General features: G+C 41.7%; 1 protein-coding gene across 9 annotated transcripts in view; it reads left to right on the top strand.

Moving 5' to 3' along the window:
* cnot1 (CCR4-NOT transcription complex, subunit 1) overlaps positions 1–17378 on the top strand; it is a 182845-nt gene that overhangs the window by 44359 nt on the left and 121108 nt on the right. For all 9 annotated transcript variants that reach the window (XM_067997627.1, XM_067997623.1, XM_067997626.1 and 6 more), the window contains exons 8-10: positions 402–528; positions 2690–2800; positions 14788–14958. In XM_067997627.1, the coding sequence (XP_067853728.1) occupies positions 402–528; positions 2690–2800; positions 14788–14958 (409 nt within the window). The remainder of the gene's footprint in view (positions 1–401; positions 529–2689; positions 2801–14787; positions 14959–17378) is intronic.

Below are 17378 nucleotides of genomic sequence, written 5' to 3' on the forward strand. Positions count from 1 at the left end.
TGCAGTCATAATGAGGATGCTGCCACATAAGCTACTTTTATATTTGTGCTTTGGCTGTGGGAGAGTCGTGGTTTTTACTTGAATAGTCTGCTGTTGATTGTGGCTGCATGCGAACAAGTAAGCATTATATCCCATTATAACATTTAGAATTCAAAACGTTTATCCTCCAAGGAAGGAGGCATTTTTATGGGGGTTGACTTTACACAAGTTTATTAGTGCTGTATGAAGACTACTTTGATTGTCAAAGGTACCCACCAATAATCGATGCAACTTTATACCTACTTTAGTATTGAATCAAAGTTCTAGTTCAAAGAACTCCACTATTTTTGGCTCAATAGTTGCAAATAATTGTAGCTCAGAAAGGAAATCTATCTTGGTAACTGAACGTTTACTTTTTTTAGTGCTGAAGAATGTCGCCGTACCATTCTGCGGTTTGGGGTTCGGGAAGTGACGGCTTCTCAAGTTGCCAGGGTGCTCGGAATGATGGCTCGGACGCATTCAGGCCCGACTGATGGCATTTCCTTACAAGTAAGCATAATGCAAGGAAGTAAAAACACACGAATAAATGATGAACTTGTAGGAGTTGTGCTGTTAAACTAAGATACCGTATCAACATGGTGCTTGCCTGCTTGTTGCCACTCTTCCATTCAGATATTCCTGTGTACAGCCCCACTGTCTCAGCTTTGTCATTCTCAGTTGTTTTCCTAGCTGGGTCCCATTTCATCTCCTGAGGACACTGATCTTCAATCATATGCTATGCAGCCAAGATTCCAGCTAATGTGTCAATATTACTGTATATTCCTAGTCCGCTCCAGGATACCCTCGCATTCTCACACGCGCGCACGCAAACGCACTATAATCTTTTAAGCTGTTTTAGAGTTCTAGCAGCTCCTAGACACCAAGGCCAGGTTTTTAGGCTTATGCGCTTGCCAGCCCATGATTTTCCATCCACTAAAGTTGAATGGGTGGGAAATTGTGAGCTGGCGAGAGTAGAAATGGAAAATCCCTGCTAATCTCTGCACTGAATTGCACACGTGCGTCAAGATTGCAAAACTGACCGTTTCTATATTCCTAGCATTTTTTTTTAATCATGACTGTGAAGATGTGGACAGCATATCCACCTCCTCTGGAGTTACATTGACTTTCCTACAGTCATCCTTTCAGATGTCCCAGAGTCATAGCCAGAGCTGACTAAGCACACTATTACTTTTGGTGTTCTTGCACTCCTTCCTGTCACCCTCTGTGCATAATGGAATCATTACTGTCAATTTTCAAACCAGAAGTGCTTTCCCCATTCTCCAGAGAGTTTGGATAACCTGGTAAATATTCTTTCACCAACTCAGGGCCTCCCTTTCCTACTTCATATATTTTTCTGCAACAATTGTATGCAAACTTCAGGCTTTTCCTCTTCATCTGCTATGCTGCCTGTCGACCCCTCAGTGACCATTTTCTTGCCATTTCTTTTACTACAATGGTCAGTTGTCCCTGGCACCTACATAGGTGAGCCATGATCTAAACAACATCAGCTGGTATCCTGTTCCAGTTCCTGAAATTGCTACCAGAATAAAGGTGGTACCTTTTTATTGTCTCTTCCATCCATGCCCTTTACTGGTTCCAATCCAATAATATTTCCAGTGAGCTCATTTACAATTGCAAACTGTTTCCTGCTATCGGGGATAATGACAAACCTTTTACCAACTGATGAGAGGATTGTTTTAATAGAAAAAAAGAAATGGCATTTGTACCTTTGCATTCACACCAGGAAATCGCAAAGCACTTTACAGTTTGATGTGTCTTACTGCTTTGTAGGCCAACGTGGCAATTAATAGGTGCAAAGCAAATGAGATAAATAACCAGTTAATTTGTTTTGGTGGTGTCAGTTAAGAGATGAGCATTACCCAGGCTACCATGTAAACTACCTGCTCTTTGAGTAGTGGCATGGGATATTTTACATCCGCCTGACAAGGCAAATGGGGCCTCAATTTAACACTGCATCGTAAGACAGCACCTTCGACACTGCAGCACTCCCTCTGTAGTGCTCAAGTCCTGGAATGCAGCTTGAACGTACAACCTTCTGACTCTGAAGTGAGAGCCAAGCTGACACACAATCTAGGTGGAGTTCCTGCACTGTTGTATGACAGATATGCACTAACTAGAATCATAAAAGTTTACAACATGGAAACAGGCCCTTCGGCCCAACATGTCCATGTCGCCCAGTTTATACCACTAAGCTAGTCCCAGTTGCCTGCACTTATAGAATCATAGAAGTTTAGAACTGAAGTAGCCAAGGAGATGGATAAAGAGCAGTGCTATAGCAAGTTGAGTGAAGAATTGCAGAAAGTGCCCAGGCATGTGCCCAGGCATGATCTGTTCATGTTAACTGGTGATTTTAATGCCCAGGTGGGAATGGACTTTGCCATTTTCTTCACCAGTATTGTTCTTTCCATTTCTTAATGGGTCAATGTGAAGTGCTTGCTTGAATTCTGTAATAATTCAGTTCCATAATTGAAGCAGCAGAGAAAAAAGAGCCATATCTATCTCTTTGCCCCTTGTAGCTCAGTGGAGTCAACAAAATGGGGAAAGCAGACTTCTTTGCGGCTTAACCTTTGATGTTCAGGAATAGAGAGCAGACAAGCTTATCATTCTGATTTATTTTTGATTTTTCACTATGCTTTGTCTTGGTTTACAGTCCATCTCAGCCCCTGTTAGTGGAATCTGGAGTGATGGGAAGGATAAAAGTGACTCTGCACAGGCCCATACCTGGAACGTAGAAATATTTATTGATGTCGTGAAAGATATGGTAAGTAAATAACTGAGGTTCTAGTGGAAGCTGTAAACACTGCACTTACGGCTTTCTATGGAAGATGTTGCCAAATGCGGTTTGAGGCAAAGTGTGGTGAGTTTTGAATTCACTTGAGATTGTGTATGACAATGCAATTGTATACGGGCAAGTGTGGTGATTTTGTCACGGTTCGATAAAGGTTGATTGAATTTTGGGAATGCCGATTTTGTTTTGGGAATCTGTCAAAAAAATGTCTGTCTTGAGATGCTAAAATCTCATTTCCTGCCACTGACCTGGTTTGATTTGAGACCCTGCACTGTGAATGGTTGCTCCCAAGTACAAGTCCAATTGTAGAATCTCTAAAATGCTGTGCTTCTCTCACCAGCTGTTTGTCAAAAGCATAATATTGAACAAATGTATTAATTCAGGGCTTCCCTTTTGCTAGAACAGCTGTGTGATTCTACTTGTCTATAACCTGATCCAGGTTCCCAAGTTTCGGCCCAGTGACCAGAAATGATGAGATCGCCAATGTGTTTGTCGCTCCAACTGACCAGGCAGAGGTGTCTTCCTTAGGGAATTGATTGCCTTTCTGAAAACTATAGTTAAAAAGCATTTTAAAGCTGTGCGCAATTAAAATAAATTGAACACCACATTGTTGTTTGCTGTCTATAAGCAGCTAAGCTCAAACAGAAGAAAATCCCTTTTTTTACCACAGGCAATGTCCTCCAGCCACCAAATTGTCGATGTAGGTTGTCATTAGAAATAATGTACTGACCGGTTTTGCAGGTTTCTGACGGGCAGAAATAATCACAGATGGTACCGTGGGAATTTTCTAACCAGTTTTGCTGTAATCTGCCCTGAAGTGGTTAATTCTGTATGGCGTTAATGGTGTATTACAAGCATGTACTTGGGTGCATCCCCAACTTGGTTTTGGACCACCCGCTCATTAATGTATGAGCCTAAAACCAGCCTAAATGAGACCCCGCGTGCATGTCTGTGATTCACTCGTTGATATTCTATGATTTAGGCTAACCTGGATAACTCTTGCCCGATTCTGATCCAGGAATAGAGTTCTAAAGTATTGACCCACTTATTCACTCCTATTATTATGTTTTGCTCAGTAAGTTTATATATTTGAACATGGTGTAACATGTTTACTCAGTTATCCAGTAGTACTCAGCATGCTAAAAATAACCGTTTCTCTGTCAAATTTCACCAGACAGCAGCGCACTTAAGAAATTTAATCACTCTTCCGTGCAAGATTAAGTGAGTTCTGTTTAGACTGAATTGCTGAATGCATAATAACCTGTGGTAGAAAGATTTGCAAAAAAAGATTATTTTTACCTTCACCTTTGCTGCACATAATTTTCAGCAGAGCTACTTAACACCCCATGATGGTGTTCATTGGCAATTAAAAAAAAATTCATGTAACTCACTGGGTTGAAAAAAAAAATTGATTTATATTAGCACCTAATCACGTGTTTCAAACGTACCAAAGTGCTTAACATGCAATGAATTACTATAAAGTGCAGTCACTTACTTGGGTGAACATGGCAACCATGGCACAGTCAAGACAAACAGTGGTGAGATGAATGAGCAGTTAATCTGTGAAAATTGACCAACACTGGATCAGGATAACCTGACTTTGCAGGTAATGAAAGGCTTTGGTGTTTGACATCGCAGCTGCAAATGCAGGGGGATAAAATATATTTGTATTTGCAGTGGCAGAAGTTGACGCATGCAGTGTTCATTTAATTCATTGGTGGCAAAGTTTAGATCTGGTGAAACATATTCTGATTGGTTGTTTTGCTGACTAGTCATGAGAAATTCAAGCAAGCTCCTTACAGTATCACTAATACTTCAGGGAAAATGTGGAGTAGAGATCAGGTGGCAGGGATAAAGGCACGGTAAGTAAGCCAACCACCCAATGCACAGCAACACTGATGGAGCAGGGGAAACAAGTTTTTATGTTCCCTTTTGACTGAATGATTTGTGTTTGCAGGGAGATTGAGAAGAATAACTTAGGTACCATAGCTTGGTGGATTGTTGCATTTCTGTCCACGATGCTTTGTGCAGTGCTGTCATTGGGCTCATTTAAGCATATCGGTAACACTACACTGAGCAAAATTTCATTTAACCAATGCACTTTTTAGTATGTGATAGGCTCCTTCGCTCTTAATTCACTACCCTAAATTGCAGCCACCTCCAGTGACAACTTCTATTGCTAACTAATGAAGCTGATCCCCAGTGTTAATGGGATGAGCAATAAGGAATGTCTTGTTAGGCTAAGGGCTCTTCAGCCTCCAAAAAAGACATCTAAGGGTAACTACTAGAGGTATGTTAGATACTTAATGGAATAGAGAAAGTAAGCCCGGAACAATTCTTTCAGATAGAGCAGGACAAGAGGACACTGGTTCAAGATTATGAAGCACAAATTTAGGACTGAAGTATTTCTTTGCAGAGTGTGATCAGTGTTTGGAGCAAGTGGCTAGGGAGTGTGGTTGAGGCAAGGCACTGGACTCATTTAAGAAGTGACTAGATGCTATAATGAGAAGATACTGGAGTTGTATTCATGATAGATGAGATCAAATGGATCAAGAGGGCTACATTTAAACCTGATGTGTGATTGCTGTTGGATCAAACTCTATGCAGTTGACCATGTAGGTTCTGTATTCAAAAATTCCTACTTGCAAACTTCAGCCAATTGAATTAAAGGATGTAACGGTGCATTCTAAAGAAACAAACGTTCTTCCTGGTCTATATAAATGCAAGTTGTTGTTGTCTAAAATTAGAATGGGGGGATTGGCATGATAGAGATTTCAAACCTATGCTTGCTGTCCTGGGGATCTTATTACCAAATTTTTAATGTTTTAGACATGTCTTTTTGCTTATTAGAAATTGCACAAATTGGTACAAATTATACTGTCAAATCAGCTTAATGTTGGTTTTGAATTTGAAGCCATATTTCTATCCCACGAATTTCAACGTCCATAGATGATGTATGCATTATGGGGACTGTAAAGTGATACGGTGAATTTCATAGCTGTGTATGATTTTGGTGCAGCTGTCTGTTTTATCATGTCACTCTGCGAATAGATGCCAGATAGTGACTTACAGCTGTTCTAATTACTTTGGCATTTTGTGTAACGTCTATTGTGCAACCTTTAAATAACTATCTTTAGCAGCCAGGCCTCAGTATAAGTATTGATCTTTTATTTTCTCTGCACCAAGATTAGACTGCAGGAATCCTTCTAAAGCAGCTCAAGTTTATTTAAAGTTTGCCACAAATTTTCTGCAGGAAGTGTGTTCCCTGTCTTCCAATTCTTAGATCAGATAGCATTGGGAAAAGGGAGATTAATCATTAAGATTTTTTAAAACATCCTGATGACATAGTCAGTAAAGGCACCCATCCCAGGAGGTACAAAGTTCCATTCCTTCTTTATGATGAGTTAGCTGATCTTAACTGGGGACAGTAGTTCAGGTGCTTAAAATTGGCCTGAGCATCCCCGAGTTAGGGAGAACAAAATTCAGCCAGAGTGTTTGGTTTTGATCACTGTCCAGTGACCCCTGCTGGAAAATGTGTGTCTGCTGAGGGCAGGATTTGTCTAGGCTGTAATAGTGCCATAGTCAAATAAACTGCTACAGAGCTGTGGATCCATACCACAGTAGGAATAATGTGGAGATGCCGGTGATGGACTGGGGTTGACAATTGTAAACAATTTTACAACACCAAGTTATAGTCCAGCAATTTTATTTTAAATTCACAAGCTTTCGGAGATTTTCTCCTTTGCCTGAGGAAGGAGAAAATCTCCGAAAGCTTGTGAATTTAAAATAAAATTGCTGGACTATAACTTGGTGTTGTAAAATTGTTTACAACAGTAGGAATAAGCATCTTTAGCAGAGAGGAGAAAATTGCCAATGGTTTTATTGGAGGGGGTATATGTTAATGGGATCTCATAGGTCCACTTGGTAGCACCGCTAATTTTATTGCTGTGCTCACAACAGACTAGACTGTTTTGTTCCTTCTCCGTTCACAGCCCACAAAGAAAGTAAAACTGTACCAAAATAGAGAAGGGTGTGATTGGTAATATAATTGCTTGATGCAGACTGAACATAAAAGCCTGTAGTTTGTAAACAAACCATGAATAAAAAAGTGCCATTAACTAAATGATACTGAGCGCACACAGCGAGCTTCAGATTTTCCTGCACACCTCCAGCAAGTCCACCCAAACAAAATGGTTGATAACTATGCTGTAGGTAAGAGCTGTGTAAATATGGATATCTGCAAAACTATTTTTAGATGCCTTAAGGGGAAAGTACTTGTCTTGGGATGACCCAACTCTTTTAAAGTACCAGCTTCAGCATTTGTTAAAGCCAGGTAGAATTCTTCTGCAGAATGGATCCTAGGAAATAATGTGTGGGTTTGTGGAGTTTCTGCTATGGTGCTAATCTGAGTCTGCCCCTCCTACCTGTGCCGCTTTAATATAACCACAATAAAGGCATCATCAAGTTGACTTGTTCCTGGCTGACTTTAGTATTTGTATTAAGCAGAAGCCTGTGTCTGGGATTTTTAAGACGTCGCTTACTTAACATGGTTAAAATCTTTAGACTGCTCCAAAGGCAATGTTCAAATGCAAACCCATAGAAGTACACCTCCAGGTGGCTGGTTGATGGCAGATGGCAGATCGTTGCTCTTTTCTCCTGGCTGAAGGAGGAACTGGAAGGGTCTAAGGGAGGGAACACTGGAATCCTCCCCCCACCCCCAAATCAATCCTACCCAAGGATATTTGCACTGACCAAAAACTAATCATTAGCAATCCCACTAAAGGTTTAAAAAACTTAATGGAGTTGGTGGAAAGTTAGGTGGATAGAGGACTCTACCACATCCCCCCCACAGTGAAACTGAAACAGTACAAAACAGGTTAAAGAAGGATTTGAGAAATCCTTTTTTTAACTTTTTAAACTTTTCTTGTACTGTTATCGTTTTTGTGTGGTCTGGCAGTTTTTAAAGCGTTAGTAGGAATTTTGCTTCTCGAATTACACATTCCAGGACAGAACTAAACCTATAGGTTTTTAAAAATGGAGAAATACCTTTGACAAAACCTGCTTTTATAACGTGACTTATGAAGCTTTCTTTAGCTGCCTCATGAGTGCTTGGGAAAGCGGAGAGAGGTTTTACTGAAATAACTCGTGGGAGTCTTTGTGTGCACACTGGCTTTGAACTTTGAATTGTTAACCTGTTACGTTTTAAGCCAAGTAGCTACTGACTGGGAAACTTGTTCATAATTGGAGCTTCTCAAAAGGGTCTGAGCTCTTTATAAAAAGCAAGCTAAGCCTGGTTACGTGCAAGCTTTGACTTCGCTGAAAATCTGAGCACCCGCTGAAACTAGTGAAACGGGATTTTTTTTTTAAAAAGTGAGCGGTGGAAACCTGTATTAGAAAAATGCTTAACAGGTCATTGAGAATCTGATTGATAAAGATGAAGTTCTTGGTGGGACCCTTCATCAGAACATAATGAAATGATAAACTGAAAAATTCCTTCCAAACCTACCTCTGGGTAGCCACGGCCCGTGGCTCAACACACCTTTAAAACTGAAATGGTTGACAACGGATCTGAAAGCTTTTTTACGTTGTCTGAAGCCGTGCGGTGATGTGTTTTAGGCAAATGGACAATGAGAAGCATGAATCGACTTCTGATTGTTCATACTGTTAACAAGTATGAAGAACTGTACAGCAATAGATCAGCTTTTGGTATGGTGACTCCAGAGTTATGGAAGATGAAATTCCAACCCCTTCCCTGTTTCCAATGGATTCAACAGGGTGGTGTTCTAACTTCCACTCTGTTATGTACCTTAGTTTGCTTCTATGCTCACTTATACCTTCAGGAACTTGGATAAAAGAGAGGAAAAAAAGACTTGCATTTATATAGAGCCTTTCATGACCTCAGGACGTTCCAAAGTGCTTTACAGCCAATTAAAATATTTTTGAACTGTAGTCACTGTTGTAATATAAGAAACAACTACAACAACTTGCATTTATATTGCGCCTTTAACATAGTAAAAGGTCCCAAGGCGCTTCCCAGGAGCATTATCAAACAAAATTTGACACTGAGCAACATAAGGGGATTTCAGGATAGGTGATCAAAAGCTTGGTCAAAGAGGTAGGTTTTAAGGAGCATCTTAAAGGAGGAGAGGTTTAGGGAGGGAATTCCAGGGCCTAGGCAGCCGAAGGCACGGCAACAATGGTGGAGCGAAGAAAATCAGGGATGCGCAAGAAGTCACAATGGGTGGATTGTAGAGATCTCGGAGGGTTGTAGGGCTGGAGGAGATTAGAGAGATAGGGAGGGGCGAGGCCATGGAGGGGATTTGAAAACAAGGATGAGAATTTTGAAATCGAGGCATTGCCGGACTGGGAGCCAATATAGGTCAGCGAGCACAGGGTTGATGGGGGAAACGGGACTTAGTGCGAGTTAGGGTACGGGCAGCAGAGTTTTGGATGAGCTCAAGTTTATGGAGGATGGAAGATGGGAGGCCAGCCAGGAGAGCATTGGAACAGTCCAGTCTAGAGGCATAGATGAGGGTTTCAACAGCAGATGCGCGAAGGCAGGGGCAGAGACAGGCAATGTTAGAGGTAGAAGTCGACGGTCTTGGTGGTATGGGGTATAAAGGAGTGTATATTTGCCTCAGGACAAATGGCAAATTGTACAATCTTCGCCACCGGCAGTTCAAAACCAAGACCTCTGAAGAAGTTGTTCAGTATAGAAACATTAAAAAATAGGAGCAGAAGTAGGCCATTCGGCCCTTCAAGCCTGCTCTGCCATTCAGTATGATCATGGCTGATCCTTTATCCCCATACCCCTTGATGCCTTTTGTGTCTAGAAATCTACCTAGCTCCTTCTTAAATATATTCAGTGACTTGGCCTCCACACCATTCTTGGTAGAGAATTCCACAGGTTCACCACCCTCTGAGTGAAGAAATTTCTCCTCATCTCAGTCCTAAATGTCCTACCCCGTATCCTGACACTGACCCCTCGTTCTAGACCCCCAGCCAGGGGAAAGGTCCTCCCTGCATCCAGTCTGTCTAACCCTGTCAGAATTTTATACATTTCAATGAGATTCCCTCTCATTCTTCTAAACTCTAGTGAATACAGGCCGAGTCGACCCAAACTCTCCTCGTATGACAATCCTGCCAACCCAGGGATCAGTCTGGTGAACCTTCACTGCACTCCCTCTATGGCAAGTATATCCTTTCTTAGGTAAGGAGGCCAAAACTGCATACAATACTCCAAGTGTGGTCTCACCAAGGCCCTGTATAACTTCAATAAGACATCCTTGCTCCTGTACTCAAATCCTCTTGTAATGAAGGCTAACATACCATTTGCCTTCCTAACTGTTGCTGCACCTGCATGTTTGCTTTCAGTGACTGGTGTACAAGGACACCCAGGTCCCTTTTGTACATCAACATTTCCCAATGCTGATGACTGCCGTGCTTGTCCACACAGAAGAGGACTCCAAGTCATCATGGATCATTTCTCGGATGCTCAAAAGGAATTTAACCTCACCATCAGTCTGAAGAAGACAGAAGATATCTACCAGCCTGCCCCTGGAAAACCTTATGTGCCATCCAATATTATCATTGAATGGCACATGCTGTCTGCAGTGGATAGGTCCACCTACCTAGGAAACACCATGTCAAGTGATGCGCTCCTCGATGATATAAACCACAGTTGAAAGTCAGTAGTGCTTTGGAAGGCTCTTTGCGAGGTTATGAGATAAAAGGGGGCATTAAATTGGCAACAAAACTTAAGGTCTACAAGGTGATAATTATAACATCCTTACTATATGTGTGTAATGACCGGACCACTTACAGTTGTCAGAAAACTCCGTCATCTCCATCTAGATTGCCTCAGATCATGAAAATTCGATGGTGGCACAAGATTCCAGACACTCAGGTTCTCAGAAGAGCAATTATGCCGGGCATAGAGACAATGATAGTAAAGGCACAGCTAAGATGGGCTGGTCACCCAGTCTGAATGCCTGATGCTAGACTACCCAAGAAGATATTCTATGCTGAGCTGAAGCATGGTAAATGCTCATCAGTTCAGAAAGTATAAGGATTGCCTTAAAAACCAATCTTAACAACATGTGGCGCCTCAACTCCTGGGAGCACAATGCTTGTGACAGGAAAAAGTGGCAAAAGATGATTCACGATGGCACGACAAGGCTTGAAGCAAGTCTTAATCCAGCTAGCCGAAGAAAAGAGAACCCAAGGAAAGATCGGTCTTTGGGCCAATCTGGCATCCGATGTCCTGTGTGTGGGAAAACATTCCTCACAACAATCAGACTTTACAGTCGTATGAGAAGCCACAACTTGTATATAAATTGGAGATGAATCATAGGCTGTAGTCATTGACAACGATGGACAAACCATCATCATCACAGTGGCTCCATGAGTCACATTGCTGGACAGTGTTGCAAGGTGGCAGGGAAGAGGTTTTTCCTTGATAGTTTTTTTTTTGCTAGATTCTTTTGTGAATGTTTTGTTCAAGGTACTGGAGGATGCTACAGTTTCCATTTCAGGTACACAGTACCAGGATTAAGCACTCTAAAATCATGTATAACATGATGCAGATCGAAGTCTCCTCTACTCCTTTAGTATGCCTTGGTCCTAAACTCAGAAGCTCATTCCAATAACACCAATGTGCAACTTTTCCTTTTCCCACACCAGCCATCCTCTGACCTGAGCTTTTCAAATTAATGCTGAATTAGGGACAGTGCCTTCCTATTGCCCTATGACCAGTAAGAACAGGGTTGAGGCTGCTTGAACTCACTTCATTTAGGATCCTTGCAGTTAGAAACAGGAAACTTCATCCGGTCAGTTCGAGCTGGATTCAAACGCAGGGGTAAAAAGCAAGCGATGAGCCCATTACACTATAGAGTAACACAAACATGGGCAGATCAAGATTTTTTTCTTTGTGGTAAATATAAAACTGGATATAAATTACATAAAACACTTCAAAAACTTTGTAATATTGGCAGTAGGATTTCAGTAAAGTACAATGCATAGCAAGTGAAATTTTCATACCAAGTACCCTTAAACTACAAAAAAAAATTCAGCAGTACTGTTGTAAGTTTTAGGTTTGCCGTAGGTATTTTCTTAAGTACAGTGGAGCTGGTCACTCACCCAAGCATCTTGCATGCAGATGTATGCCTCTGCTGCCCAATATGTATTAAGTAACCTAGGAGTGTAACAAATGTAAGGAATCTTACAACACCAGGTTATAGTCCAACAAATCACAAGCTTTCGGAGATTATCTCCTTCGTTAGGTGAGTGAGTGAAAGGTTCTCAAATCGCATATCAGAGGGTGGTGAACCTGTGGAATTCTCTACCAAGAATGGTGTGGAGGCCAAGTCACTGAATATATTTAAGAAGGAGCTAGGTAGATTTCTAGACACAAAAGGCATCAAGGGCTACTGCAATTGGAACAGAGGAGATTGGGAGGAGGTATTTAAAATCATGAAGGGCCTGGACAGAATAGATAGAGGGAAACTATTCCCATTGGCGGATGAGTTAAGAACCAGAGGGCATAGATTAAAGTTGATTGGCAAGAGAACCAAAGGTGACATGAGGACACACTTTTTTGCACAGCGAGTGGTTATGATCTGGAATGGATCGGGGGGGTGGTGGAGGCAGAATCAATCGTGGCTTTCAAAAGGGAACCGGATAAGTACTTGAAAGGACAAGATTGGCAGCGTTGCAGGGATAGGGTGGGGGAGTGGGACTAACTGGATTGCTCTTGCAAAGAGCCGGCACGGACTCGATGGGCCGAACGGCCTCCTTCCATGCTGTAACCATTCTGTGATTCTAGGCTGGGACACCATCACACCAATCAAAGGTGTCGTTGGTGTTCAGACAGGTTAGCGACGGAAAACAGTAGGTCCCAGTGTGCTGAATACACATTGTGTCAAATTACACAGACAGAAAGAAAGAGATCCGAAAGGCAGAGAGAGAGAATATTAAAAACAGATAACTTTTTTTTCCCCTTGCTGGTGGGGTTACGTGTAGCGTGACATGAACCCAAGATCCCGGTTGAGGCCGTCCTCATGGGTGCAGAACTTGGCTATCAATTTCTGCTCGACAATTTTGCGTTGTTCGTGTTTCTCGAAGGCCGCCTTGGAGAACGCTTACCCGAAGTTCGGTGGCTGAATGTCCTTGACTGCTAAAGTGTTCCCCGACTGGGAGGGAACCCTCCTGTCTGGCGATTGTTGCGCGGTGTCCGTTCATCCGTTGTCGCAGTGTCTGCATGGTCTCGCCAATGTACCATGCTCCGGGGCATCCTTTCTTGCAACGTATGAGGTAGACAACGTTGGCCGAGTCACAGGAGTATGAACCATGTACCTGGTGGGTGGTGTCCTCTCGTGTGATGGTGGTATCTGTGTCGATGATCTGGCATGTCTTGCAGAGGTTGCCGTGGCAGGGTTGTGTGGTGTCGTGGACGCTGTTCTCCTGAAAGCTGGATAATTTGCTGCGAACAATGGTCTGTTTGAGGTTGGGTGGCTGTTTGAAGGCGAGTAGTGGGGGTGTAACAATAGGACTCCCTTGTGATCTAGACTGGATGCTATCTCTTTCATATGTGCTCTCACATGCACTGCTCCAATCTTCTTGAAGGCAGACTGAAAGACTTTAGTAAGATGAGGCTTGATATGAATCGTTAAACTGCTTTATTTTGCAAGTGAACAGAGCAACAGTTGTAATCAAATCGCGCATTAATTTGATTAACTACAGACCCCTCCTTGAGATTAAGATGCCGCACTCTCCCTCTTAATGGGCTTGCCTAACTTCCTAGTCTTTTGTCTGATTCCGACTGCCTCTGGGCCTCAGATGATCGAATTTCCCCTCACTAGGTCACATTTCCTTCCCGGTCTATCTTGGTGACTGCCCCATCTCCCCTTGTCCTTTTCCTATCTTTGTTCCCAGCAGGTGGGAGGACTGTCACTTTGAATTGATCCTTGTTCAATGATTTGCCAATAGGCCTGTCGACCAAACTGATTACCACCTCTCCCAAGAGTGTATTCTCGCCAGACACTTCACATTGGGCTTCATCAGTAAACATCCCTACCTCAATAGGTGTGAATGTTCCTGGAATGTCTAAATCGCTTGGGATTCAAATGAAGAGTCTGAACCTTAATCTGCAGTTCCCAGCTCTGCTATGTGAATTTAACCCCATTAATTTAATAACATTTTTCATGTGGATTACTTCGATTCCTTCCATGGGGACATAGTTGGAAATCCCAAAATGTAACAAGTGCAAATTGAGTATAGGTTGTGTTCTTTCAAACCTGGCTCGTGTTTGGAGAAAGAAGTTTAGAGCAAGACAAGACCAGGATGGAATACTGCTGGTTGTAAGTCCACCATTTGAGGAGCATTTTGAGGTGAAAAAATGTTGTGCAAGTAGGTTATTGGAACAATATTGAACCATATTGGATACTTATAGATGAAAGGAGAAGGACAGGTTAGGCAAGCCAAGATAATGTCTTTTTAGCAAAGATCCGATTCCTGTTTTATTTTTGTACTTGTGGAAATTAGCTATTGTGGCTTTCTGCTTCCCTTCCAAGTGACTCCACTGATGCAGCTTATGGGGTAGGGAGGACCCTATCTACCCTGGAACAGATTAGTTCATTTCACTGAACTGTACTCAGACCAGCCTGAACACGAGTTAGGAAAAGCCATTGGAGAAGTGCTGTTTCTGCACTTAATTTAAAACTGGACCAGCAAGACCTGGCAGCATCCAGTTCATGGAGCAGAGAAAAATACTGATTTTGTGGTACCCTACCATTGGTGCTTACGAATTTATATGGCTTCCCTTTAAAAGCAGCCAGACTTGTAGTTTTCTCCTTTCACTTATACATGAAGTGAAGCATGCTATCCACTACACTGGAAAAGATGTAATTAACTACATTGTATTTGTGAATAAAATAAATACCTTTTTTATTTTATGTTTTCAGAATCCAAACTTGAATTTCAAGGAGGTGACTTATGAACTGGATCACCCAGGATTCATCCTTCGTGACAGCAAAGGGTTGCAAATAGCGGTGTATGGAATCCAGAAGGGGATGGGGATTGAAGTCTTTCCTGTCGATCTCATCTATAGGCCTTGGAAACATGCAGAAGGACAGGTATAGTCCCAGATAAAATGGATGGAATTTACTGATGGGTATTTAAAATAATTTGTTGATTGCACTTGGGCTTTTGATTGATTTCTCAGCTGGTTGGTGTGCTGTGTGACACACTATTGATGAGACTTGTACAAAAGGTGACCAAGGCACTGACTCTTTGTTATCATTTAGTACCTTCTCTATTGTGAAAGTGGGGGGGGGGGGGGGGGGTTTGTTATACAAATGTGGTGTTGAGGTTCTAGTATAGGCATTTACATCTGTAGACATTACCTCATTGAAATGGCCACTTGTCAGTTTTTTAATTCCTGTGGCACTTTGATTCCCCTAATCTCCCATAAATGTAAGGACTTGCACAACACCAGGTTATAGTCCAACGGTTTTATTTTAAATCACACGCTTTCGGAGCTTACCTCCTTCGTCAGGTGAGTGACGGTCACCTGACGAAGGAGGTAAGCTCCGAAAGCGTGTGATTTAAAATAAAACCGTTGGACTATAACCTGGTGTTATGCAAGTCCTTACATTTGTCCACCCCAGTCCATCACCGGCATCTCCACATCATGGCTAATCTCCCATAGCACTTGGAGGAGGGAGCAGTTCAGTAACTGCTCAGCCTTCTGTTGTTTTGTGTGCGGTGGTCCTTTCATGTCAATTGTAAAACTAATCTGAGCAGACCCCCACCCAGTTATAATGGAGTGCCCACTGTTGCACAAATCACACAGGTTTTGTGCTTGAATATTTGAATGAGCCCTGAAATATTATGCACAAGAACCTGCTAAATGCAGTTTTTTTTCTCCTCCCACCCCGCCAATATTATTTTCCCCTCACGGTGTTAACTGCTTGTTAGGAATGGTTCTGCAGCCACCAGGTGTTCTCTGGTATCTTGCCCATATGGCCATCCTTCATTTGAGCCCAGACAATAAAGGCCAGGGTTTTCTGTTTTAGCACTTGCCTGCCTATTGTTAAAATTAATAGTTGCAAAATTGGGAGCTGTTGAGCACTAAAACAGAAAACCTAGGCCAAAGTGTCAGGCTTTTCAAGCACACGGAGCATCTAGCTGAACCCAATCCTATCCACAAAGAGACTTCCACTGAGAGCGGTTGAATAGTAAATCAGTAGCAGGAACCCTGGCTGATCCTCTTTCTCTGCCTAACCTAGGGCCCTCTGGTTAATTGCAGTAGCCCTGTCGTCACCCTAACTCAGCATAGACTGGGGATTCAATTGGAGATATTCAGTTAATTACTGGCTTAACCAGCTGAACTATTATAAAAGCTCTGAATACATTGTTTAATGAAAAGGTTGAAAGGCAGTAACTATTGAATGTGTCTTTCATAATTGGTGAATTTTCTGATATTTGCAGGGCTGTCTAATGTTGAATATTCCAAAGTATAATCAAACTTATAAACACGTGTAAGATTTTATTCATGGGGACAAAAATCCAGTCATAGAAATGTTAGAAGGTGGTACTTGTGCTCTCTCTAGGATTTAAACCTGTAAGGAGCAATCTTTAAATGAATCTCCTTGTCTGAAGTTTCTAGAGATTTACTGTGTTGGTTTTTAAATAGGAAAATATGTGCTCAGTTGATCAGGGTACCATGAAAGGCAGTTACTGGCAGACCCTATGCAAATGGATAAACATGCTTGTGAACTCCTGATACTAATTGGGATGGGTCAGCAATTACAAGATTTAGTATTGGCTGAGTACGCATTGGAAAGTTGGTGGTTTGCTTAAATTTTAATTTGATTTAATCTAATATTCAAAAATATCCTTTTTTGGTGTTGAGTCTAGATTTAAATCTGATTCTGGTGTTTAAGGCGTTCTGTTTTCTGATTGGCTTAAACTTCTGTTTAAAAGTTGCTTAAAGATGCCAAACATTTATTTTTGGACATCAGTGTAAGTTTTAATTGTGCCAAAATCAGTCCAGCAACACAGATGTTAGGCAGTTTATTCCATATAATTTTACTCTGATAGAAGTTGACTCATTTCTACTTAAATTTGTGCTGTTCATCCACAGGAAGAACAATCTAATTTGCTCACTGAGCATTTATGTTGGCAGGATCATCAGGGCTGGAGGGGAGAAAATTGAAGGGATTAAAAAAAAATTTTGTATGGTGCTGCAGCACAAGAATTTCAGAAGGGTCATGTTAGTCATAAATCTGAAAAAAGCAAAAATTTGTTGTTTTCATCACTAAGCCATGATTTTGTATTTCATTTTTGTCAAAGTTAGTGTTTTTTTTAAAAAGAAAATGAATATAGCTTTAGAAAATCAATTGGGAAATGTGATTTATTTCACCATGCAGTTTATTTGGAAATCTGGGGGTAGCTGATTTTTTAAAAAAAAACTGAAGTGCATCAGTGGAACAGTCTCAAAATTTTCTACTTTTTTAAAAAAAGAGGCAGCTTTGTACTTCCTGCCCTCCTC

This window comes from Heptranchias perlo, chromosome 16 (assembly GCF_035084215.1).
Source record: "Heptranchias perlo isolate sHepPer1 chromosome 16, sHepPer1.hap1, whole genome shotgun sequence".
In the NCBI taxonomy this organism is placed as follows: Eukaryota; Metazoa; Chordata; class Chondrichthyes; order Hexanchiformes; family Hexanchidae; genus Heptranchias; species Heptranchias perlo.